Here is a 26,514-nt window from a genome sequence, read left to right as displayed (position 1 = left end):
CGCCGTGCGCTGATTGGCTTCGCGCTTGATCGGTGTCCAATGAGCGCGGTCGGGGGTAAGAAGAGTTACCTCAGAGAGCGGACGAGCCGTGAAAAAAAGAGTGGGCGGAGCTTTCCCAGACCCGGCTGCGCGGCGCAGAGGGCAGCTGTGGCGCCATTTTGTGAGGCGTTTGGAGCACGGATGAGGCGAGCGTAGCTGTGAAAAAGAGAGGGCGAAGCGGTGTGCGGTTACAAAAATTAGTCATTTAGATAAGCAAAGCGGCGGCGTGCTGGATCTGGGGCCTCCCGGTGAGTTCGTTGCCTGAAGAAAAAACGACTGAGGGAAAAAGAGTGGCGACGGTTCTTCCCCCCCCCCGCTTGTGAGTGTGTGTGTGTTTTGTTTGTGGAGGGGGAGGGGAGTTTGGATAATGGTATTGCCCACACGCCCCTCAGTTTTGGTCTCCGCGGCGGTCTTTTTGGACTCGCACCTCCTTTCCTCCCCCCTCCATTCACTGTATTGGTGTAATCCAAGCCGAGGGCTTATTTGGGAGAGACCATTATGCTGGGCACAAAGGGGGGAGAAGGAGGACTGCTTTCATGATTCTTCCGTTCTGCGAAAGAGAGGAAAATGTATGTGTGTGTGTGTGTTTGTGGTACGTTATGCGTGAATGAGGTTGTAAGAAGCACTCAACGTACGGGAAGCGATAATGGAGTGCGCCTCGCCGCCTGAATGTATAAGAAGCGTGTGGAGGGTGCGCGCGCAGGTCCCATTCGCAGGTATGGCTGCCGCCTTAAGACACATGCTTGGATGGGGCCTGACCTTTATTGGCCGTTCAGGGTCGGATCTAATTCGCCTAATCTGGCTTTGACAGGCCAGGAAGACAAGATGCCAAAGGCCTCAGCAAGGTGGCACGCAGCCAACCGGATCCAGGGAGGCTAAGCACAAAACCAAGGGGGGGGGGGGTTGCTTGGATGGGAGACCACCAGGAGATCCCAGGGCTGTTAAACCGACCTTTAAAAAAAAAACCTTAGGAGGAAAGTAACAGTCTCCTTATTTGTTAAAAAAAAATCTAGATATTTCTTCGTTAAGGAGCAATATGAAGATTTTACCAGGATTTTTTTTTTGAAAAAAAAACCACTCTTCATAGGCCAGCGAGGCTGAATTGCAGGTGGTAAAATGCCTAAAAGACCCTGAGCTTGTCGATTAGAAAGTTTGGCGCTTCGAATTCTTAGTGTAGATCTCCATGAGCAGGGGGTTGGACTAGATGACCTCGAAGGTCCCTTCCAACTCTGTTACTATTTACTGCATCAGAATTTGCACACTTTATTGTACAGTTACCACAATCAGATTATAATGTAAGTCAGATTTTTTAAAAAAACGCAGGCACTCTTCATAGGCTAAATCACAGATGGTAAAATGCCTAAAAGCATCAGAACTGGCACACTTAACACAATCAGGTTGTGATTTTTGGGGGCAGTTTTTTTTAAAAAAATGTGCGTATTCTTCATAGGCTACCAAGGCTAATTCGATGGTAAAACGCCTAAAAGCAGCAGAATTGGCACACTATATAGGTTGGGACCGTTATCTGACCTACATTTATGTTGGAGCAATAAAAATAGGTGCAATTTCATGAATTACTACAATAGATAGTTTAAGGATTTGGCACTTTGGGGGTGCATGTTCATTTTGAAACAAGTACATAGCATTTTTAGGAATAGAAATATATTCCTTAAGTGTAAACAAAGGAAGTTGCATTCAGTATGTATTTGCTCCCACAAAAGATTTGACATTCTTTAAGTGACACAAACTTCCGAAGGACCTGTTTTATATTTCTAGCATAAAGGCAAGTTTCTGAAATTAGCTTGGCTATTTATTTGATAGAAAGGAACCATGCTGTATTTGCCAACAAAAATGATGCAACTCCTAATGCATTTCTTTGTTGAACTTGTGTTTAATTTTTTTTAACTTGCGCGAGCCAGTTCGCACCAGGCCTCAGATTTTGGAGGAAATCTGTAATTTTTTGAAAACCAGTTGGCAGGGTGGGATATTTTGTATCTCGTTCTGTCTCTTCGTGTTGCTTGCAGTCCCTGATATGAAAAATGAAAGTTTGAAAAGCAGTTTGTATTGTAGGATAGATTAGTCTCACGTTGAAAGCCACAACGTGTTTTTTTTTTTGGCAAGAAAGCCATGCCAATCTTGACACTTTTCAAACAGTGCGGTTGCAGATTGGCCTGACGCAAGAATTCTGCATGTGTGTTAACAGAGCCCCAGGTTACCTTGCTACCAGTCCAGTTATTGAAGTTGTAACGTAGGAGGTGGAACTGCAATGCAAATAACCTAAGAACACTCTGGATACGCAGGACAGATAATCCTCGGCTGAAAGCCATTTGAGGTTGCAAGAGCACTGAAAATGTCTTCACAATCATTTTTCACACAACCCTTGCAGCATTTTCAATGGTTACAAATTTGGACACTTGACAACCAGCATGTATTTATGATACATGCAGTGTCCAATCGTGTGATCCCTTTTGTGAACTTCTGACAAAGTAAAGTCAACCCACTTAAACTGGGTTTAAAGTTAACTTGACAGCTGCAGTGATTCACTTAACAACTGCAAGAAAAACCGTAAAATGGGCTAAAATTCACTTAACTGTCTTGCTTAGCCGTGGGCTCATCTGTGGTCATAAATTTGAGTACCACTTATAGTTCAAAATTTGTTCCTGAATCTCATCATAGCACCTCCTCGGCATGTAATCCTCAGCATGAAAAAGACACAGATTTACCATTCATAAGTTGCACGTTACACACACACAGGTCAATGATGAAATTTTCCGATATTCTTATTGTACTGCAGTGGATGAGATAATGGTAAAGATTTGCTCTAGGCCAGGATTTAAATCCACAACTAGGCAATCCTAAATGAATTATCTGGTCTTTGACCATCCACCAATACGGGTACAACCACAGTTTAAGCCCAAAATTGAATGTTACTAAGTGAGACATTGGTTAAGTAAGTTTTGGCCCAGAATTGAATGTTACTAAGTGAGACATTGGTTAAGTAAGTTTTGGCCCATTTTGCAACCTTTCTTGTCCAATTTGTTAAGCGAATCATTGCAGTTAAGTTAGTCATATGTTGTTAAGTGAATCTGACTTCCTCATTGATTTTTCTTGTCAGAAGGTCTCAAATTGGGATCACATGTCCCCAGGACACTGACCATCATAAATATGAACCAGTTGCCAAGCATCTGGATTTTAGTCACATGATCTTGGAGATACTGAAATGATTGTACCGTGTTTCCCCGAAAATAGGACAGGGTCTTATTTTCTTTTGACTTCCGAAATAAGCACTTGGCCTTCTTTTCGGGGAGATAATATTATTTTTGAGGTGCAGGAGGCGGCGAGTGTGGTCACCTCAGGGCTGCTGCTGTGTTGTAATATTGTCAGGGAGGGCTTATTTTAGCGCATGCGCTCAAAAGCCCAATTGGGCTTATTATCCGGGAAGGTCTTATTTTCGGGGGGAAATAGGGTATGTATGAAAATTAGTTCTGTAAGTCACATTTTTCAGTGATGTAACTTCGAACCAACTTGTAAGCCAAGGACTACCTATACACTCTTTTCCCATTTTTAAACTTAATTCTTTTCCTAGCTTTCTGTTACCAAAACCTACCTGTCCCAACCGTCAGGAAAGCTTCCACGGCCACACGCAACTTGAATTGCTCAACAACTTGTGTAAGCTGATCTGGAAAAGCTTTTTCTGAGTAGAGAGTTAGGTTTTACTCACACGTTACTCTGATAAATTCCAAAATGGCTTGTTCATAAAGCTTGCACCTTGCTGCATTTGGGATCAGACTGATCATTTGAAAGGCAGGCTGTTTCTCCTCCAGACAAAACAGCACTGAGGTGTCAGGGGAAAGTGAAATTAATACCCTGGAGTTACGACAGTTCACTTAGTGACTTCAAAGTTACGCAATAACCCCCCCCCCAAGTGTTTACAACGCAGCCCCAAAATTGCCAATGTTGCAGCACCCACAGCACAGCAATTGTTCACCCTTATGAACAACTGCAGAGCCACCACAACTGCCTATCTGTGCTCCCCCCCCCCCCCCAGGTCTCCACAATTTTCTCCCTCCCATCCTGCTGCACCGGGCTCGACTTGCAAAGATCTGTCTCCTCTCTGCCACGGTTTCTTTTGAGAGGAGGACGATTTCACTTCCAGCATCCGATCGACTTGCAAACGTTTTGCGCGGAGGCTGGAAGCTTCTGGGGGGGGGGGTGTCCGTGATATCACGGGACTTCAGGCTGCGAGATTAGGGGCCCCCTCCTCCCCCCGAAGCTTTGCTTCTCCACGCAAAACGTTTGCAAGCTGCCAGGATTTGCTTTGAGGGAGTGAAATCGTTTTGCGTGGAGACTGGAAGCTTCCGGCCGCCATGATCTTGCACAGCAGACTGGCTGGAGAGAAGACCGCTTGCTTGATCTTCATAAGGTAAGTGACCCGGCGTGGCAGGATGGTGGGTGGGGAAACCTGTGGGGATGATGAGGTATGTCAGTGGGGGAGGCCTTAAGCAGATGGCCTGTGCCATCACCAGGCTCCCCACGGCCTTCCCCACCCTGAGAGACCTCATGTGTACTTAACGACCGGTGCATTCAGTTAGCGAATGCATGGGCGAAAGCAGGGAATGCTCACATATGCAATTCACTCCAACAAATCCTCGGGTTATGAATGTAATTGGCGGGCTCTATTATATTCTTAACCCAAGGACTATCTGTAATTTAAAATAGGCAAGGGTGAAAACATAGGTGCGTGACTTCTCTGCCCCAATTACCTGGCATTTGAGTGCTTGGTGAGCGGAAAGGTAGACAAGTGGTGATATCTGAATTCTAGCAATCTCTAATGCTGGGGCTTTTACCTAGCAGAACACCTGCGCATGCCCTTTTTGTATATACCTTGTTTCTTTTCCCTTGATCAGTGTGTTTGTGTGTGTGTGTGTAGTGTGCACCTACTCAGTTTTCTTCCTCTTTGCTTTAGAGATCTGTATGAGCTACCTATCACAAGCTTGCAGGTGACTTTGAAGTCGACCTGTTGGCAACAAGCAGACATGGCAAGACCTTAGTCACGCTTCAGCGGCTGCTGTGACCTGGGAGTAGCCACATGGGACCGGAAGCTGGGGTTCTCTGGGGCGGGGGAGGAAACTGGGAGATGTGGGCAAAGTTTTCTGGGGTACCCTTGACTCATCCTGTCCCTTCTCCTTTCACAGGGCAGCAAGGAGAAAACCCCCAACCCTTCCTTCACTGGAGCTCAGCTTGTTCTTATTTTATTTTTAAAAAAAACCCTACCCACCCCACTACACGCATCTCCTCTCCCACTGTCTCAGTACAAGTTTGTTTGAATAAAACGGTGCCTTTGCGGCCCAGTGTTGCCTTGCAGTCAAGCAAAAAAAAATGGATTGAAAAATGTAATTTTGGGGGGGGGAAATCACCTTTTTTTTCCCCCCTGCAGCAGCTGGGTTAGAGGAAGAACCTTTTAGCCTCGTATCAGCTGGCCTTTCTTAGGCCATTTTTAGAATGAAATGGTGTTCAAAAAGGGCTTGGATTATTTTCTGCCAGGAACTCTCTGTCCTCTGCCAGGTTTTGCCGTAACCGTGGCTGGAATGAGAGCTTGAAAGGGGGGGAAAAAAGGACAGAAAAAGAAAAAAAAAGCATTATTGACTGACCTTTTTACACCTCCCGTTTTTCTAATCTGGGCTATTTTTATTTTTGTTTTTTTACAGCGAGATTTTTTTGATCTTCAGCTACAGTAAGTTATTCCAATTTTTTCCATTTTTTTTCCTGCCTTTCCACTGATTTCCTTTTTATCGTTGTTGCTAGTTACTTTATTGATATTATTGCTGCAATAATGGTGGTGACTGTGACTATGATGATGTGTTTTGCTGATGGTGATGATTTAAAAAAAAAAATTGACTGCTGATTTTTAACCAGATGAAAATGGAGTTTTTCTGAATGATCCTAACTGACTCTGGGCTTTTATATAACCCCTTGGGGAGGAAAAACATACATACCAGGTTTTTAAAACACTTGTTTTTTTTTTTTTTAAAGAAAGTGGATTGATCGCATTTAACTCTTTTTTCCCCCCTCCCTCACTGATTGCCTGGCTGCCAAGAACAGAACCTGATAATCTTTCCAGAACTTACTTGAACAACTCAGGAAGTTTCTACGCTTTTTTATTTTTATTTTTCATTTTTAATATTTTATTTCTATTCGATTTTTCAATTGTTGCTGCACTGTTGCCTGTGGGGCTGATCACTCTCTAGTAGTGACAGCCTCTCCCCCCCCCCCCCCCCAGTCAGAGGCCCCACTCCGCCCCTTCATGCCCTCTCAGTTCCCGTCCTGGTCTTTCCCTCTGCACCGTTCTCCCCCCCCCCCCACAAGCGCCGTCATGGATGCCCAGTCTGGAGTAACAGAGGCAGCTACCAGCGGAGCCTTGCATGGAGCAGGGGCATACCCATCTTGGCTGATGGTAAGGGGCTGCGTTGGCTTCATTCCAGGCCATCCCCTCTTAAAGATCTTGCTTAAAGTGTATGCACCTGTACGGCGTTACCTGAGGGCACTGTTCGAACCCTGGCCTCAAAATAAATAAGCACAATGTCCTTTTCGGGAGCGTTAATGGAACTGCATACAGGTAGACTTGAAATTGCAAGTATTTGTTTCGTGGCCGTTCAACTTTTAACGACGGCCCCGGGAAAAAAAAAAGTGGCTTAAGACCGTTTTTCACCCTTACAACCGTTGCAGCATGCCCATGGTCACATGGTCAAAATTCAGGCCCTTGGCAACTGGCATGTATTTGTGATGGTTGTAGTGTCCTGGATGATCCCCATTTGCGATCTGCCCAACCAACGTCTGATAAGCAAAGTCAGTGGGGGGAATACCAGCTTCACTTCATGACTGCAGAATTCATTTAATCTTAGCAACTGTGGCACAGAGGTCATAAAAGGGGGCAGGACTCAACCACTGCCTTGCTTAAGCAACAGAAATGAACGGGCTCAATTGTGGCCGTAAGTCAAGGACTACCTGTAATGTGTAGATCCAGCTGCTCACAGAGATGATTGATCTTGGGGAAATGGCAAAATACATTGAAAGCTAGTGGAGCTACAATAGACTCCAATACTGGGTTAAACGATCTCCCGTGTTTTTTTTTTTAAAAAAAGAGTCTTCCAAATTCAGAATTGTGTAGGATACATGTAATAAAAGTTGCTTTCTTGGAATTTCAGAGTACATAGCTATAAAATAATGGCCACTGCAGTCCCCCGAGGTTTTCTCAAATGCTTTGCAAATATCACAAAATGCAGTAATAGTCTGCTGAAATATGCATAAAGCTAAATAAAGGGAAGGAAACACAAAAGACAACCAGGCACTGTTTGGGAAGTTGTGTCATAAACAACAAATGTAACGTTAACCAATATACTGTGGGAAACGTGATAGAGTTGCTACTCTAGAAGTTTCAGAATGCAGGAAGTCTATAATATAGTACGGGGCTCTCCAAACGTAGCAACATGAAATCCTTGTGGACGTCAGCTTCCAGATTTCTGCCAGCCATGCTGGTTAGTGAACTCTGGGAATTGAAGTCCACAAGTCTTTAACATTGCTAAGTTTGGAGAACCCTGATGTAGAAGAACAAAATTTTGTAGGAACTCCATGGGAGGCTCTTGAATGGTCACAAAAAGTGGGTCAGTTTGTCCCTTCTCGGGGAAAGACATCTTAAAATGTTATGCTCTAGCAATAGAACCTGGGAGTGAAGATTATTTCTAAATAGCCCTTTATCTTTCTCCATCTTCACTGACCAGGGGTAGAGGCTTTTTTTAACATAATGGGTAAATTTGTTAAACAAATTATGTGATACCTCTGCAAAACATTTAGCTTCCAATACAGTTTTCATGGATTCAAATTTTACAACAGTTGAGGGCTTATTATGAGAGTTCTAGTGACCAGCAACAATTTTGCTTCATGGCCAAACTCATTTGCTTTGTGTCTTGTGAAGAGGCTGCAGGAAATGGGGTTATTTAGTTTTGAGAAGATTTAACCCATGGAAAGTTAAACAGAAGGCCTATATCAGTCCAGAACGTAGGATTTAAATTAAAGTATTTAAACTACAGGAAGGCAGATTCTGACTGAAAGTATTAACAAATAGGCATGTTTAGTATTGTCATATATGGGGAAAGAAATGACCTGTTATTTATTCCCCATTCAAGATGTTTGACTCGTTGAGCAGAATTTCTTGTCTCTTGTGTATAGAGCAGTGGTTCTCAACCTGTGGGTCCGGGACCCCTTTGGGGGTCAAACGACCCTTTCACAGGGGTCGCCTAAGACCATCGGAAAGCACATATTTTCAAAAAAAAATACGGAAAACAAAATAATTTTATGGTTGGGGGTCACCACAACATGAGGAACTGTATTAAAGGGTCACTGCATTAGGAAGGTTGAGACCCACTGGTATAGAGAGTCCACATCAACCACCGGACATCTATGTAGTAGTCACTCTCCCTAAGTCTGATCTACTTTACAATTTTCAGCAAAACCTGGAGATGGAGCTACCACCTTGAAGTCCTAAAGAAAAAACAAGAGGTGTAGGCCACACAGATAAATTTATATTGTAAAAGACTTTCCAGTAAAGAAACCGTTCCTGGCACTTGAGGCTGCTTAGGGCTTTAATTCATTTTACTTTTTTTTTTTTTCTGGGCTGATTTAGCTAAAATAAATACCACCTGGCTTCTGCAGAAATCGAAGTTATTTTTAACAGAAGAAGGGAGGAGCAATGAAGCAGACAACCCGTTTCAAACAAAAAAGCTTTTGCTGTGCTCTTCGTTAGAGGCATGAGGGTTTGGTTTCTTTGAAGCAGGAGACGTTGAGTGGAAGGAAAGAAGGCTTAAGTGGATTTGTTTAATTCTGTCTACATATAGGTCAAATCAACGCTGTGATTTCAGTGTTTAGGGACAAGTCAGTTATCAGGCAGCAAAGAGAGAACCTTAGTCAACTGGACTACTAGCCACAGGGTTCAGTTCAATACTGGCAGTGAAAGTCATTCCTACTTTAAATCTCGTTTCACTCGTCCGCCTTGGGGCCCTTTGCTCTTAGTTCATGTGTGCACATGTGCATTAAACGTGCACCTGTCCTAGATAGCTGTGTGCTCATTAGCTGGGACTGAAGGGTTGGGATTGGCAGAGACAAAACATGCAGCCTTCTGGGAACTTTGTTGCAAGAAAAAGTTTGGAGCCTTCGACAACCAAATCCAATCTTCCATCCTTCACTTTGTCTCCTCCCCTTCAAAGTTTAGACTGTTGGCAAACAGAAGCCGCCTTTCCATTTTAATAACATTGTTGATATAACCCGGTGTTGCCCAGGTATTTATTTATAGAGAGAAAATGTCCGGACCACCAAACATAACTTCAAATGTTGTTCCCCTTACCAGAGGGAGCCCCCTTGTGGAGTACTGTGAAGTCGTTAGCATGGCACAGTCGAAGTACAGTGGAAGCCATTTGAAGGCACAACAGGCTGTATCTTAACAGAACACCCGCCCTTAGGGGTGCCTTACCTCCCACAGTATTTCTTTCCAGAGAGAAAGTCGTCTGTGTACCAAGTTGGGTTGAAATTGCTGGAGGCGTTCCAGGGTGATGCTTGAACATAGACAATACATACATACATACATACATACATACATACATACATACATACATACATACATAAGAGAGAGAGATAGATTGATTTCTGTCCTGTAAGCAGCCTGAGGGGAAAGTGAGTACAGTATATGGATAAAGAAAACGCTACTCCGGGCCCTTAACAAAATTAGACTGTAACCAGATATGCCTCCCTTGAGAATTTGCACAGGAGTGAAGTTCCAGCTGGTGATAAGCTATTTGTTTGTTTGCGGGGAGGGGCTTCCTCAAATCACAAAACAATGCATAAAATGGACGTTCAGGTATTTGAATCCAAAACCGGACGGTCTGCTTTGGATCTCTGCACAGTCTGTTAGCAACAACTTATTAGAGGCTGCTCCCTTTTTCTGACCTTCACGGCCCCTGCATGTAACCAGGAGAAGTCAAAGCTTTCAGAGAGCTACTAGAAAGCACAGCGTGCATGGCCATGTACAGAGCACCAGTACGTCACCCTTCTAACACACAGCCTAAATCTGTGGGCCAGAGACTTGTGGTAACATTAGTTCCTTCGTGTAAATCTCCTAATTTGGGTTTGGATTGCCCTCTTAACTCTTAACTTTCTGGCATTGAAGGTGAAGGGTAGAACATGCAGAAACCCGAAAACGTTAGGTGCCCTTTATTCATAGATTCATCTCCATTGTAAAGAAGAAATCAGGGAAGATTGCCCCTTGATAATTTTATTAATAGCCTCTGAATTGAAGTCTGCTGGGCTTCTTGCATTTGTCTTCTCCATGCCGCTGCTTGTATTGACCAAAGCACGTATTGAAATGGTAGATTTGGGTTTTCCTGAGAATGCTGCTTGGAGCAGGACTAAGGTAGGAGTCGAGTTGACATTGTTCAGAAGATGCTTGATGCTGGGGGGAAAAAAAGGAAGCAGTTTGAGTTGACTTGTACTGAAGGCCATTGCATCTCTTAGGCAAAATTATTTTCATATATCCAATCCTTGTACAGCTTTTTTTCCCCCCTTGAGATAGCGGACTATGGTAGGCTAATGGTTAAACATACCTCTCTTTTCTCTTAATTTTTACTTTTCAGGAAAGAGTTTTTTTCCCCCTAGTGTTGACTTTTTTTGGGGGGTACCAAAACTACTGTATCTTATCCCTAGACAGGATGCACCTGAGATTTCCCAGCGTGCTTCACTCTGGTAGCTTTTCCTTCTGAGAAAGTGCTACCTGGCAGCTGAGGCCCCCCCGAAATGTGTGCGTTTTGTGTCTTTTGTGCAGTTGGGTTATATTGTGTAAAAAGCTATGACATCTGACCGTTTTCCTTTCGCTGACCCATCTTTTTCTCCCTTTCCCTGGCCTCGGCAGCAGGTTAGCCTTTCTGCTGCGTTGGGTGAGCTATGGCCAGCAACGTCACCAACAAGACAGATCCCCGTTCTCTCAATTCCCGCGTCTTCATCGGAAACCTCAATACCCTCGTGGTCAAGAAGTCTGACGTCGAAGCCATCTTCTCCAAGTACGGCAAGATTGTGGGTTGCTCCGTGCACAAGGGCTTTGCGTTTGTGCAGTATGTGAACGAGCGCAACGCCCGCTCTGCAGTAGCGGGAGAGGATGGCAGGATGATAGCAGGCCAGGTCCTTGGTAAGTAAGGCGACTTCCAGGGTTGGCCCTTCTGGTTTTTCCGTCCTCCCAATGAATTTGCCGGCGGCGGTTCTTCTAGCGGAGAAGAACTTCGGCTTGTTTCCCTTTTTGCCTTGTTCAACCCGGGGTCTGCTAACAGTTCCCTGTGCAAACAAGATACACGTTGCAGCCTTTTTGTGTGTGTTTGTGTGTGTGTGTGTGTTAAGAGGTTTCTGGCATTGTAGGAATATAAAACGGAGAGTGAAAGGAAGGTAGAGGCAGTTAATAGTGGACTACAGAAGGAATAGACATCCAGCTCTTGCTTATCAATGGAGAGCAAGTGGCCAGTTTTAAGATTCTGGGTGTAATCATAAAAGAGGACTTGATCTTGGGCGCTCATATTGCAGCACCGGTCAAAAGGGCCCAGCAGAGATTATACTACCTGAGGCTTCTCAGGAAACAACTGAACGAAAAACCGCTGGTGACTTTCTACCACTGCACTTAGAGAGTATTTTAACTTACTGCACTTGTGTATGGTTTGCCAATTGCACAGTGGCAGATAGGACAGCACTCCAGAGGGTCAACGTCATTGCCCAGAGGATCATGCGTTGCCCTCTCCCCTCTTTGGAAGAGCTTTACAGCTCCCGCTGCCTTAAGAAAGTTCAAAACATCCTTAAAGATCCATCCTTATCCTGGGCAACCTTTTTTTAAACTATTACCATCTGGCAGACGGTACAGGACAATAAGAGCAAGGACCAATAGGCTGAAAAACAGCTTCTCTCCCAGGGCAGTAACTCTATTGAACTCTACTGTATAGTGCAATATTAATGCAATATCAGGTGTTTTCAATTCAATTGTACAGAACATGAAAGATTTTATGTTTTTGTTTTATTTTTATAGTTTTCTTGGGTATGATGTACACTGAAGATGGCATTTAATTTCGCTGTATGAGGTGCAATGAACAATAAACCAAACTAAACTAAACTAATTAAATATACTGGGGAGGGAAGAAGTTTCAACCTTCCTACAGAGTAGATTTCTAATCTGATCTACCCGATTGGGCTGACAAGCAGTCACAGAATGCAGATTTTATAATGGAGAACTCTTACCTAAATGGAAATATTCTTCTTGGCCTGTCTTTGCCTTGATTTAGGACAGCGATGGCGAACCTTTTTTGGCTCGCGTGCCATAAATGGGGGGAGTGCAGGGGGGTTGTGTGCAGGCGTGCTGCACCCATAATGTAATGCGCGACCCCTCCAGTGCGCATGTGCGCACTACAGGCGCGACACCCCCCCCCTATTTTTACATGCTTTTTTCGCTCTCCCCGGGCTCCAGAGGCTTTATAGGAGCCTAGGGAGGGCGAAAACAGCCTCTCCCGCCTCCACGGACACCCTCCGGAGGCATCAGGGAAGCCTCCGGACGGTCCCTGAAGCCTTCGGAGCGCTCAAAACAACCCTCCGAGCAAACAGGAAGTCACTTCTGCTTTGCTCGGAGGGTCGTTTTGAGCGCTCCGAAGGCGTCAGGGAAGCTCATGAAGCCTCCGGAGGGCCTCCGGGGGGCGGGCGAGGCTCGTTTTTCCCTCTCCAGGCTCCTATAAAGCCTCTGGCGCTTGGGGAGGGCGAAAAATGGCTTTAAAAAAAGGTGAATTTAGCTGGCCAGGGCCTTGCATGCCCTGACAAATGGCTTCGCGTGCCACCTGTGGCATGCGTGATACAGGTTCGCCATCACTGATCTAGGAGCTTTCTGCAACCTGGAACCAGACTAGAGAAAAGCACAAACATATGTCTTTTTTTTAAAGGGTATATAAAGGCACAGGGATGCTGTGGCTCAGTGGCTAAGATGCTGAGCTTGTCGATCAGAAAGGTCGGCTGTTCGGTGATTCGAATGCCTAGCGCCGCGTAACAGAATGAGCGCCTGTTACTTGTCCCAGCTTCTGCCAACCTAGCAGTTCGAAAGCTTGTAAAAATGCGAGTAGAAAAAATAGGAACCACCTTTGGTGGGAAGGTAACCACGTTCTGTGTGCCTTTGGCGTTTAGTCACGCCGGCCACATGACCACGGAGACGTCTTCAGACAGCACTGGCTCTTTGGCTTTGAAACGGAGATGAGCACCCCACCCCACCCCAGAGTCGGGAACGATTAGCACATATGTGCAAGGGGAACCGTTACCTTTACCTTAAAGTTTGTTGGCTTCACCGAGCGCTGGACTTTGTCTGAAACCAAACTACTAAAATCTCACCACCACCAGAACGCAGATTCCTTCCTCTCCTGCCTATTTACAGCTCTGAAAATAAATGTCGGAAGAAGGAGTAGCTCGGGAGTGTTTTCAGATCATCTGGGCTATCATGCTTGACATACTAATAGTAATTTTTTTAAAAAACTTGGAAGCCAAGAAGAAATTCAAGGTTTCCCCCTTCAAGAAAAGCTGCCTTCCCCCTTCTCAACAGTTGTTGGGACCTGCCTGTTAATGTCAGGTACAAAAAAAAAACCTTCTCTAGTTCAGACACGCTCAAGCCTTGCCGGAGAGAATTTTTCCTTTCTTTTCCGAAGGCAACATTTTTTCCCCCTCTGCCAGCAGAAGACAAAATTGCTGATGCTTTTCCCACTCAATATCCCACCCCCCCCACCCCCCCCAAAAAAGATTTTTTCTTTTAGCTTATTCTCTCGCTTCCCGCTTAGCCGGTTGTTTATGAAAGGTGATATTAGGTTTTCTTTGGCAACAAAAGCGAAGAAGGGAGTTTTGTGGGTAACCTGAGCCTCTGACATGTTGTATTTTACTAGCACGCGACGCAGTTTGGATCCTCCTGCTGCTAAGGAGGCAGCTCTTTTCGCCCCAGACTGCCCTGGCTTTTTATAATGGCGGGCCACAGTTTGCGGGGAAGTATAGCTAGTCCTCGACCTCAAGGCCACGAGGGAGCCGAAAACCTCCCTTTGTTAAGTGAGACCTTTGTTAAGTGAGTTTTGCCCCCTTCATTTTATGAGATTTCTTTCTTGCCAGCTGTTTTTTAAGAGTTGAGTTGTTCAGTGAAAGCGCTGCAGCTGTTAAATTAGTAACACGGTGAAAGGAATCCGACTTCCTGGTTGACTTTTGCTTGTCGGAAGGTTGCAACCACATGACCCCCCCCCCCCAAGACACCGCAAGGGTCACAAATAGGAGTCAGTGGCCAAGCACCTGAATTTTGATCATGTGACCCCGGGGGGGGTGCTGCAATGGTCGTAAGTGTGACAAATGGTCATAAGTCACTTTCCCCCCCCAGTGCCGTGGCAACTTTTGAACGGTTGTAAGTTGGAGGGCTTCCTCTATGCGTTTCTGCTTTCCATGGCTGCTTTTGGAGGGCAGCCCTGTATAACGTCAGGTGGTCCACCTCTGAGATAGGGGCATTCTCTTTCTCCCTCGCCGCTCCCATTTTATGCAGTGTGCCAAGGATATTAACCGGGTGTTGTGCACCAACACGTAAGGAAATGTTTGCAGGCATGCTGCTGTGTTTACCCAGGAAAGATGTTAGGCACTCTCTCTCTTCGTTGGCTGCTCCCAAAAAATAAAAGCCCGACCATCCTATGCCAGACTAGATGAGCTGTGATAGTACAGTGGTTGGAAGGCAGTATTGTAGGCTAGCTCACTGTCAGTAGTTCGATTCTGACCGTCTCAAGGTTGACTCAGCCTTCCATCCTTCCGAGGGCAAAAAAATGACCCAGAACGTTGGGAGCGGGGGAGCCAACAGGCTGACTCTAAACTGCTTAAGAAAGGGCTGTAAAGCGTTGTGAAGTGGTATATAAGTCTTAAGTCATCGTCTTTTAACGAGCCCATAATCCCTTGTGGGGTGAAGTCTGGGCAACTGAATGGAGCTAGCTGTTGTGGTCCGCCGGCGGCCTGCAGAAATGACACAGAAGGTTGGGGAGGAACATGGGCCAGTCCTGGAGTCTGGGGAAGGCTCGGACGAGGGCTCTGTGTCGGAGGCAGATAGGGGGCCAAGGCCATCTGGGAGTTACGTGTTGCCTCCAAAGTCGGACATCAGCGAGGCAGAGGAACAGGCTCCCCCTGTTCCTAGTGCGCGCATGCGTAGAGCTGCCAGAGGGCAAGAACAGTTAAGACAGAAGGGACGACTAGGGAGTAAGGCTTGGAGGTGATTAGCCCCTCCCATAGGATATAAAGAAGGAGCAAAGGGACGTTAGCCTTTGCAGGAAGCAACTTGTTCATGCTGGTCAGTTTACCTTCTGAAGCTCCGTTTTGACTCTTTGCTCCGTGTGGCCTTGCCAAGCTAATTGCCAATCAAGGAAGGTAAAGGTGGGTGCTTTTCAGTCTTATCCCGAAAGACTTTGGCAGCCTACTGTAGGACTCTTTACAACTATTTGGGACTCATTACTTGCTGTGAATGAACATAATTTACAGCCTTCGAAATAAAAAGAGGGCTTTGGGGACAAAGCATGTGCTTTTTACTGTATCACGAAGCGTAGGTCAGAACACTAGCGGGGTGTTTTAATGGCCAGATGCCCTTCCCGTTGCCAATGCGGAGTTTTGTTCAGTAGATGTATTTTCATTGCGCCCAGAGAGAGAAATAACTGCCTCTACCTAGGATCGAACGCACAGCCGCCTCTTGTAAGGCGAGAGCTCCACCTCTAGCTCCACCGCACGACTCCCGTATAAGTCTAACTGCTCTTGCTATTTTAATTTGGATTAGACTCTATGGCCTCCAAGGCTTTCCCAGTTCTTATGATTTTATCAATGCTTAGTTAACAGAATAACATAGTTGGAAGGGGCCTTGGAGGGACTCTTTGCTCAAGCAGGAAACCCTACATCATTTCAGACAAAACGTTGTCCTATCTCTTTTTAAAAACCTCCAGTGTCCACAACTTCTGGAGGCGAGGGGTCCCACTGATTGATTGCTGTAATTGTCAAGAAATTTCTCCTTAGTTTTTGGTTGGATCTCTCCTTGTTTATTTTCCATTCATTGCTTCTTGTCGTGCATTCACATAAAGCAACGCTTTATCTAATTTACCAATGATACAAGGCTGAGAGTAATGTGATTTAGGTTCAGAAAGGGACACGCCTGAACATAGGCATTGAAACCCTAAAATCAAATTTTCATGTTGATTTGGGAAGAGCGGTTCGTTGTATGTAGGTTTCAGAAATCCATCACGCAGTTTGTGTCCAAAATATCTGTCTGCCTCTCGCAGAGTTTATTTGGCTTTTATAAAGTTTTTACAAGCAAAGCACAGAGCAACAACACATTGCAATAACAGGTTCACTCCCCCAAATCTTCCCTAGAGAATCAAGAATACTATTCAGGCCAAGGATACCTCATGCCTTTGCTCTGGTGAATTAATGAGCTAAAGATAACGGCTGTGCATCACCTTTCCTTTATTCCTGCATTTGGTTCTGCTAATTAGGTGAGCTTGTAGGTTTCCAAGATAGCCAGCTACTGAGGTCATGGTAGTTTCTACGCATGCCCTTACGTAAGCCTTACCTCTCATTCCTACAGTTGTATACATGGAAAAAAAGTGCTAGGCATCTATTGGGTAAAACCTGGGGTAGTAAGGGGGTTGCTTAAAAATTAACACAAATAGGTTGCCTCAGGAAAAGATTACTCTCCAGTTCATGAATAGTGTAATTCTGTTCTGTTCAGTGCCAGGCAAAGTATATTTGGAGTTTTGCCTTCGGATCAAGGCTCCACAGTTTAAGAAGAATGTTCACTTACATAAGGGCAAATGTTTTCAACGGCTGGGATTGCTTTGCTGGGATTACAAAGGTAAACTTCCAATATTTGAAAGGTGGTCAGGCAGAAGACAGAGCCCAGTTATTCTTAGCACAAGAAGAGTTGAAATGGAAGGCAGATTTGAGCTAAACCTTTAAAAGTATACAACAGCACTGTTTAAAAGTGGAGCAGAGACCCTTTGAAGTGGGTGGACCTTTGCAGGGTGCATTCGATTTCAATCTTGATTTCAATCACGTTTTGAGCTAAACCTTGAAGTATACAACAGCACTGTTTAAAAGTGGAGCAGAGACCCTTAGAAGTGGGTGGACTTTTGTAGGGTGGATTTGATTTCAATCAAGTCGATTTCAATCTTGTTTTAAATCGTGATTTAAATCACAATTTAAATCATGATTTAAATCACAATTTAATGGACTAGAAGACCTCCAAGGTCCCTTCCAACTCTACTATTGTATATTGTATTGTATTTAAATCACGGTTTAAATGACGGTTTAAATGACGATTTAAATCACTAGTAAAAAGGCTTGATTTAAATCAACTTGATTTAAATCATTATTTTTAAAAAGCAACTGTCATCTCTGCCCCACAACGGCTCCTCTATCTTCCCTGCTGTTGACTCACCGACAGTCCCAATATTGCAGAGTATACAGCCTCACGCTACATAACTAAGCTCTATTTCATGTTGAATAAACTAAATTATTAATGTATCTTAAAGAGAAAACTATCTTTAGATGTTTACTCCAAAAGCATTTTATTAAAATAAATTTGATTAAAAAAAATTAAAAATCCGATTTAATTTTTTTAAAAAAAAAAATCATTGATTTTTATCCACCCTGCTACCAGATGTGCAAATTAAGGCAAGAGCAGCTGCCAGCGTTATGAATCGACGAAGTAAGGCAGCGCCTGTGGGAGATAAAGGTGGGAGGGTGTCTTGAAGCCCACCCCCTCTTTTGTATTCAGAGCATCCATCCTTCTAAGTTAGTGCCTGGCAGCCTATAGTTAACAAGCACGTAAGTGTTGACGAACGTGTGGCTGAGCGCGAGAAGGAACAAGTGCACAGTGTAACCGATGAAATTTTGCGGTTAACTTGAAATTCCCCTTGGGGTTGGGGGTGGGGAGAATGAATGTATTCCTTGTATTCCAAAGAACCAGTTTGCCCTTGGTTGAAAGGGGTTGGAATGTCTCTCTAATTAATTCGCCAGCCATTGACCACGGCTGTGTATTGTCTGCTCTTCGCCTTGCCTATCTGGAAAACCCAGGTAGGAAGCGAGGGATTGGGGTGGTGGGGCTTACAAGATCTGTATGCCTTGACAGGCTGTGTGAATGGGTGACCACAAACTGAACCCCAGAACGTGTGGAACGCTTTTCTTTTCCAGATATTATAAGTAAAGACAGCTGGTAGATAACAATATTTTCAGCCGGTCGTCTTTCTGGTGTTCTCGAATTGTTATAACCCTAAATCTCCCAGCAATTAGCTAGGAACGACTTCTTTTTTTAAAAAAAAAATATGCATTTTCCTTTAACATATGTATTTTATAGTGTATTGTCTGGGTCCTTTTACATATACATAATAATAGTAATAATATTCTTTGCTTGTATATATAATAATATCCTTCCAGCTTCTAATGTCTACCTTTATTATCCTGTTTCCCCAAAAATAAGACCTCCCCGGATAATAAGCCCAATCGGGCTTTTGAGCGCATGCGCTAAAATAAGCCCTCTTCTCTCCTCCCTGAAAAGAAGCCCTCCCAGAAAATATTGCAACGCAGCAGCAGCCATGAGGTGACCACGCTCGCCACCTCCTGCACCTCAAAAATAATAAGACCTCCCTGAAAATAAGGCCAAGCGCTTATTTTTTTGGGGGGGGTGTCAAAAGAAAATAAGACCCTGTCTTGTTTTCAAGGAAACAATGTAGCTAACCATTGATAAAACAAATGCCAAGTTTAAAAAAATGTTCTGTGTCTTCTTTATCCTTTATCTTTAGCGTTAACCTATCCATGTCTGCACAATCAAATGGTTTTTTTTTTAAATTATATTTTCATCTGAGGGAGTTTCTTCATTTTTCCAGGGTTGTACAAATACAATTCTCGCTGCTGTCAAAATGTGTCGTATCAAACATGCCTGCCCTTTTTGATATTTTTTTATGGCAAAATAACTCACAAGAATATTTCTAGTTTTAAATCTATATTGTTGCTTTATCCTTTTCTCTAACTCTGTACGTATTTTCGTCCCCAAAATTATTATTATTTTTTGGGCCTTTGGGCAAGTCCACCAACTATGGTAGTACAAGCCCGGGCGTTTGATTGCATTTTCAACATTTGGCGGACATGTTTTTAAACCTCTCGGCAATTAGAAATGAGAAAAATTATTCTCCTCGGGTGAGAAAAGCCGCATTTACCCGCATGGCAGCAGAATTGTGATTTCTCCCGAGGGCCCGTGGAGATCCTAGGTTTCAAACTCGAGCTTCTGTGTCTCGTTCAGATATTAATCTGGCTGCCGAGCCGAAGTTGAACCGGGGTAAAGCTGGGGTGAAGAGATCGGCCACAGAGATGTACGGGTCAGTAGCTGCACCACCTTCTCCGTCCCCTCTAGTCAGGTCGGGATCCTTACGTTTACATTATTTTTAACTTCTCGCGCTCTCTCTCTCTCTTTCTTTTTTTTTTTTAAATGTCCTAATTTAATTTTGGAATGGGCTCTGGAATGAGCAGTGCCTCTGGCTTGCCGTACTGTCCAGCTTGGGTGCAAGATGCAATGTCTGATTGGGATGGGTGCGTGCATGCGCCTGTGAGTCTGTGCATGTGCTTGGAGCGATCCAGCTGACTTTCAGAAACCGCAGTGTGGCTTTGATGTATTTGGAGTGGATGAGACCGGGGGGGGGGGGGGAATCACAGTGCCGAGCGGCAGATGGCTTTTTTTTTTAAGCAAAAGGGGGGGAAATGCAGGGAGGGGGAATTGGGTGAGACCCTGCTTGCTTTCACTGTTGCATTGTATCTAAACTGTTTCACTTTTTTGCTAAATTGGGCTGGGGGCGGACTCCTCGTGTTGAAAGTTTAAAGGATTGTCTTGTGATCCCCAGCCCTTTAGAAGGGGGGGCTGGGGTCCCCATACCCCCCTACCCGAGACCTGACTGTGTTCCACCCTTCGTCTTTCAGGTCTTCGTTTGACCTCGATTATGACTTCCAGCGTGACTATTATGACAGGTAAGTGGGGTCAAATTACTCTCCTCCGCTTTTGTGTTTTGAATCCTGGTGGGGGAAAGCAGCTTTGAACTGAAAACCCCAGTCCTAGAAAACAAAAAAAAATCTTAGGGCTCCGTTCACCCCCTCCCCAAAGCCTTCAGTGTGGACCCCACAAAACTCCCCAAAGTTGTTGCCCAATTGCACAGGCTCAGTTGTGCATGACATTAGAACAACAACCGATCTCCGCTCCTTCCGCAGTAAACTGAAGACCCACCTGTTTCGGCTAGCCGGCCTGGCATAACTCGACAACTTATCCACCCCTAGGCCATTTTTTAATTGTTAATTTTAGTTTTTAAACTATTAATGTTATTGAGGTTTTAACCTTTTTCAGTATTGTAATTATTTATTTATTTTTTACCTCCTCTATATGACACTGTGTTGACTGTTGCTTGTGTACGTCGCCCCGAGTCCCTGTGGGGAGAGGGGGCGACTAATAAGTTTAATTAAATAAATAAAATAAATAAATAAATGTGTTTGAGAGAGAGAGAAAGAGAGATGTTTATCAAAAACATGACTGGATAATACAAATACTTGCATTCCGTTTGAATTAAAACTTAATTAGGTTGTTAGCTTAGCTTAGCTTAGCTCCACAAAATAGCTTTCATGCCCTCAGGGCACACAACTCAAAAGGCTAGACGGCAATTCTTCGCCAAAAAAGTTATTGCTCTTGTGGCTGGCAATCACGCCCTCTTTTCAGCAGTTCTACTAAAAGGCAGCACGAGGTTCTCTCTCTTTCTGGAGGTCGTTTGTATTGTCTAGCTCATTCTCAGAAATGTAATGTTCGCGCATTGAGCAAGAGCCCGGGTTTTGGCAGTCTTGTAGCCACTGCCAAAGCTGCTGGGGGGAGGGGGGAAGAGGAAGAAGATGGAGGCAGTCCTTCACCAAAGGGATGGGTGCTTTGGGTTCGTGAAATGCTCCTGGAGCGTTCCCATAGTAAAGATGCCGTCAAGGCTGAATTTCCTGCAGATAACAGCCAAAGGGAAGAGGCTGAGAAGCTCTGAGGCAGGCTATAAATTAGCGGTGAAATTCATTCTCCACTTGGCGGTTAGCGCTGACATCTTCAGATAGGCTTGAACCACCTTAAGCAGGGGTGTCAAAACGAAAGGCCCGCGGGGTGCTTAGATCTGGCTTGCAGAGCTGCCCTGGAAACCACGAAGGACCGGCCCACGGTGCCTCTGCCAGAGAAAACGGAGCTCGGGATGGCCGCATGCAGACAGACACGCACCGTTTTTGGCTGCGACGGCCTCCTGCAACCACCTGCCAGCGAAAACGGAGCTCACGAAGGCTGCACCGCGGTCCTCCCGACCTCCCATTTTCGCTAGCACAAGCGTTCAGGCTACCACAGATGCTCCCGACACGAGTGACGTCGAGCTGGCCATCCTCCTCTCCCCCCCCCCTTCTCGGTTCCCCCAAGGTCAAACACAACCCTGCTGTGGCCCTCAATGAAATCGAGTTTGACACCCCTGAGATTTGTTAGGATCATTCTGAGTCGGTAGACGGTCTCAGTTGGCACACATCTGTTTCGTAATATGATAAACAATTCTCTGGGGGGGGGTGTGGTTTGAGACAGAAGCATCCTGGAGCATTACACACACACAGACACACACCCTCCAGTAAAGTGTTGCTGTAGAACAAAAGTACAGAACTCAGGTCCCTGATGGTCTGCATGGAGGCTCCCAAACATCTTAGGCTCAAACTCCAGATCCAGTGAATCAGATTCGAAATTATAAAACAACACGGGGGAAATTGTTGGAACCTGAGCATATTCATTCCATTTAATTCATGAGAGGGTGAGCTTAACGCTCTCATCCCCTTGTGTGCCCTTCTCCGACTTCGCAGAGGATATCTGGGCACGCTCCTTTACCTCCCAAACGTTGAGATGAATGGGAATTAAAACTCTTTGAGATCCCTTGCCCTTCAAAGTTAGGAAGAAAATGGGTTGCCCTTGACTGTACTAACAACATTTAAGAGGGAGATTTTGATCAAATGTTTTCGGAGAGAGGGGAAAGGAGCAGAGTTGAAAGTATAAGAGCTCCATCACTGGAGGTTTTTGAAGAGAAGACTGGGCAGCCACCTATCTGAAACGGTATAGGGCAGTGATGGCAAACTTTTTCGGCGCCGAGTGCCCAAACCGGAATGCGTGCACAGGTGCCAGAGTGCCAGAAACCCTAAGAACAGCTGGCTGGTGCAAACGTGCCTGGGTTTTTTTGGCTATTTTTCGGGCCGTAGTTTGGGCCTGAAAACGACGAAAAATGGCCCACAAACAGCCTGAAAATCAGCCTGGGTTTTGGCTCTTTTTCAGGTCTTTTTGGGGTCGTTTTTGAGACCATTTTCAAGCACTTCAGCGCCCGCGAAGACCAGCTGGTCTACTCCGGAAATAGAAGACCAGCTGGCAATGGCGCAAGTGTTCACGGGGCCCTGTGGGTCATATCTGCAACGCATGCCATAGGTTTGCCATCATGGGTATAGGGTCCCCTCCTTGAGCAGGGGGTTGGTCTAGACCTCCAAGATCCCTTCCAGCTCTACTCTGATTCTAAAATAGTTCTGGACCGTCTTCTTTAGCCAGGGGATATATTTTGGGTGTAACAGAAAGCACCGAGCTGTTTTCAAAGGAGTACATAATGCCCGCAATTAGCTTATCTTAATTAGAAGAAAGGTATTTTGGGAAACCTCAAGAAGAGATTTACCGCAAAGCGGTTTTGAAGCTAAGGTATGTGTGTATATATATATATATATATTTTCCCGCCTTCCTTTTCGGATTCTCCTTAGGATGTACAGCTACCAAGCACGAGTGCCCCCTCCGCCCCCCATTGCCAGGGCCGTGGTCCCTTCCAAACGCCAGCGGGTTTCTGGCAATACCTCTCGCAGAGGGAAGAGCGGATTCAACTCCAAGAGCGGGCAGCGGGGATCGTCCTCCAAATCTGGGAAATGTAGGTGTCGGAACGTTGAGCAGGGTCTACAGCAAGTGGGGGGGGGGGGGGTTTGCAGAGATTTTGTGTATTATTTAAATTGGGTTCTTCCAAAGTCTGCTCTCCTCCCTGTTTTTCAACCTGGCTGCAATGCCTCTTCGAAGAGAGAGGAGGGCTTTTAGAAGATAAAGTGAAAAAAAAAATTTGTAGGCGTTTCCTGGAGTATTTGATGCTTATTGAATACGCGCCTGTGCTGAAACGTCCCGTGAATTGAGCATCCCTCTCTTCTGTGTTGCAGTGAAAGGAGATGACTTGCAAGCCATTAAGAAGGAACTGACCCAGATTAAGCAGAAAGTGGATTCACTTCTGGAAAGCCTTGAGAAGATAGAGAAGGATCAAAGTAAGTAGTGGGAGGGGAGAGGGAGGGGAGGGGAGAGAGAAACTGCATGGTGATCCGTGTGGGATTCATGCGTGGCTTGAAACATTTGTTTAGGGGTTCAGTCTCCAGGGGAGAAGGTGCGCCACGAGATTCATGTTTGAATGTGGACAAAGCTTATGTCGGGAATGGCTAGTTTTTTGTGCCATAGGTGGAATTTGGGACACCTTGTAGGTACAGAGGGGGTTTCTCTAGTTACAGTGTGGCTTTTTATGCTGCAACCTTTAAAATCCTTCCTGCCAACCTCATCCGGTCCCCCAAGATATTCTTACCCCATTGTAGGAGCACATGCCTCACTCGAATCTTCCACCCTCCTTTTTTAAAGACCCCATAATCCTTTGCGGGGTGGAGTCTGGGCAGCTGATTGGAGCTGAGGGTTTACTGGCCGGATGCTCTTTCTGTCCCCAGTGTGGAGTCCCCCCCCCCCCCCGGCAGATATATTCTCATTGTGCCCAGAGAGAGCGAGAGAAATATTTGCCTCTACCTAGGATCAAACTCACAGCCTCCTGATTGTGAGGCAAGAGCTCCCCCTCTAGGCCACCACACCACTCGCAGCACTAGAATCTTCCATGCATGGAGGAAAAGCTTTTTACAGCAGCTTATCCAGCAGGATACGAACGTCAGAAGTTGCTGTTTCCCAAAAATATTGGGATGGTTGAAGGGGGTGGGAAGTTTGGATCATCTTTCTTAAGGGTTAACACACACACACCTTTGTAGTTTCACTGCTAGCCAATAGGCAGGAGGCCCAAATGTCCACGAAGCCCCAAGCCGTCCAATGTTTCTAATTCCCTGCCTGCCTTTCCTCCCTTCCCAGAACTGAAGAACGACAAGTCGGAAGAAGAGCAAAGCAGCAGCTCGACCAAGAAAGAAGAGAGCAATGTGAAGATGGAGTCCGAGGCCGGGGCAGATGACTCGGCTGAGGAAGGGGACCTGCTGGACGACGATGACAACGAAGACCGGGGAGACGACCAGGTACGAAGCTGGAGAAGGCAGAGAGCCTCGAGTGAGGATGGCGGCTCTCCCCGTTTGCTAACTCGGCTCTTCTGCCTGTCCCCTTCTCTCTCCCAGTTGGAGTCCATCAAGGGCGACGACAAGGAACCGGAAGAAGGGGAAGACGACAGAGACAGTGCCAATGGCGAAGATGACTCCTAAGACCCTAACATACCTCTCTTCCCCCTCTACTCCTTGGCCCACATGGCGTTCTTCTGATTGAGCCTCTCTCGCATCTCACTGTCTCCTCTTCTTCCCCTCCCCCCGCCCCCATTTGCTGGCTGCTTCCTCACTGCCCTCCTCCCCCTCTCGCAGCCCCGTGTGTTTTACAATGTTCGTGTCTTCTGTTGGCATCGGCCCTTCGTCGTCGTCCCACCTCCATTTCCCTTCATCCGCTCCTTCTAGTTCAGTTCCATCCCTTGTAATTTTTTTCCTCTTTTAATTTTGATACCTCTTTATTGACTTAACAATAAAAAAAGACGTATTGTTTTTAGACGGCTGGCTTGATGTGTTTTTGGTGCGAGCGGCGTTCTGGGCTGGATTGGGGGAGGGTGGGTGGAGAAGTTGAACCCGAAGTAGCATTTTGGCAGATGTGTGTTTTTATTTATTTACTAGCTGATAAGTCAGCATTGCCCAGGTATTTTTTTATCCTAATCCTGTATTAGACAGGAAAAGCCCTGATGATGTTGAAAATGTCCAGACCAAACATAATTTCTTGTTCTGACCCCCCTCTCCATGCCTGTGAATAAACCAGAACACAGGCTTGGCTGTTTGCCACTGTTTAATTACTGAGATAACAAATCCTTTGGCTGAGGGCCCAGACAACTCACATTCAATAGAGTAGCTTTGCAGCAACCCAGATAATTCAAATGAAGCAACGCAGATAGTCCAAACGAACAGACACTGCTAGAATACGTGGATTTTCTTAACTACTAATTCGAACGGTTGTTTCCTGCAAATGTCCCCTCCCAACGCCTCACCTATAATCTCTCTTGGGAGGGGCCAATCCACAACCACCTGTGCTTAATCATCTTCTGTGAGTCTGCCTACGGAGTTGCTGCTTCTATTTCTCAGCTCTTCTCAATCTAGCATCAGGGACAAACTGCCTTTGATCCTCCCCACTGCTCCATGCCTCAGGCGCCTCCTGGTGGCCAAACAGCCTCTCTGGTCCCTGCTCTGAGTCTGAAACCTGCACAGGGTCCTCCACATCGTCCAAGGCAGACTCATATGGTTCCTCGCTATCCGAGTCCATCAGCAGCTCAACCGGATCCTGCTGGGCCACAACAATTTCTAATGTTGGATTTTTCCCCTTACCGGAGAGAGCCCCCTTGTGGAGTACTGTTTAGTTTACTTTATTGTCATTGCACCTTGTACAACAAAATTAAACGCGATCTTCAGTGTACAACGATAGTTCAGGTTATGGTTGTTAAGGAATCGTGCAGTCATTAAGCACAACATCAGGTAGTGGCTGGCTTCCTCGTTGACTTGACTTAGTGGAAGCTGGCAGTGAAGATCACAAGTGGTGATGAATGTGACTGAGGGAAGTTGTGACCATTGTGTGCTGGTTGCCAAGTGCCCCAATCCTGAGCCTATGACTGTGAGGACACTGCGACAGCCACAACTTCAAGGACCGGCCATGAGTCTTCTTGAGCACTGTTGTAACTTGGAATGGTTGCTGAACAAGAAGTCACTAAGTGAGGACTACCTGTATAGTCAAAAGCCCTTCTCTGTCTTTCATAGTGGACAATTGTGCATACCCCTGACGACAATTGGACCAACCACTTGGTGAGCTCCGTAGTACCCTGGGGTCGCTGGCCAGCTGGCAAAACCATGTCTTCATGCTTTTTGAAAGAATGGTGGGGCGGGGGGGGGGGGGACAACCTTATTTCTGCAAGGATGGGGATATCTTCAATTCCTCTCAGCTTAAAAAGTCGAGCAAAGTCAACGAGGAAGCTGAGATTCCCCTTAACAACCGTGTTACTAACT

General features: G+C 45.6%; 1 protein-coding gene across 8 annotated transcripts; it reads left to right on the top strand.

Moving 5' to 3' along the window:
* The first annotated feature begins 74 nt into the window (after nt 1–74).
* LOC309400379 (heterogeneous nuclear ribonucleoproteins C1/C2) lies at nt 75–25,021 on the top strand. 8 transcript variants are annotated; one of them, XM_081968827.1, is made up of 9 exons: nt 78–287; nt 5,748–5,773; nt 10,994–11,266; nt 19,436–19,511; nt 20,107–20,154; nt 22,963–23,123; nt 23,401–23,502; nt 24,353–24,510; nt 24,607–25,021. In XM_081968827.1, exons 3-9 carry the CDS (start codon nt 11,026–11,028, stop codon nt 24,688–24,690), a joined length of 870 nt encoding a protein of 289 aa, XP_081824953.1. In that variant the 5' UTR covers nt 78–287; nt 5,748–5,773; nt 10,994–11,025; the 3' UTR covers nt 24,691–25,021. The 8 variants fall into 8 exon arrangements, with proteins under 8 accessions (XP_081824951.1, XP_081824947.1, XP_081824946.1 ...); XM_081968826.1 differs by having other exon boundaries at nt 79–287; nt 19,436–19,550; XM_081968825.1 differs by having other exon boundaries at nt 75–287; nt 24,353–25,021.
* The last annotated feature ends 1,493 nt before the right edge of the window (nt 25,022–26,514 follow it).

This window comes from Natrix helvetica (assembly GCF_964273705.1).
Source record: "Natrix helvetica genome assembly, chromosome: W".
Lineage (NCBI taxonomy): Eukaryota > Metazoa > Chordata > Lepidosauria > Squamata > Natricidae > Natrix > Natrix helvetica.
This window is presented reverse-complemented; position numbering and strand designations above follow the sequence as displayed.

Excerpts from the sequence above, each read along its gene's own strand:
- LOC309400379 (XM_081968824.1), top strand. The coding sequence starts at position 11,026 with ATGGCCAGCAACGTCACCAACAAGACAGATCCCCGTTCTCTCAATTCC. Across the intron at positions 20,155-22,962 it reads CAGCGTGACTATTATGACAG|GATGTACAGCTACCAAGCAC; the intron begins GTAAGTGGGGTC and ends GATTCTCCTTAG. Across the intron at positions 23,124-23,400 it reads GTCCTCCAAATCTGGGAAAT|TGAAAGGAGATGACTTGCAA; the intron begins GTAGGTGTCGGA and ends TCTGTGTTGCAG.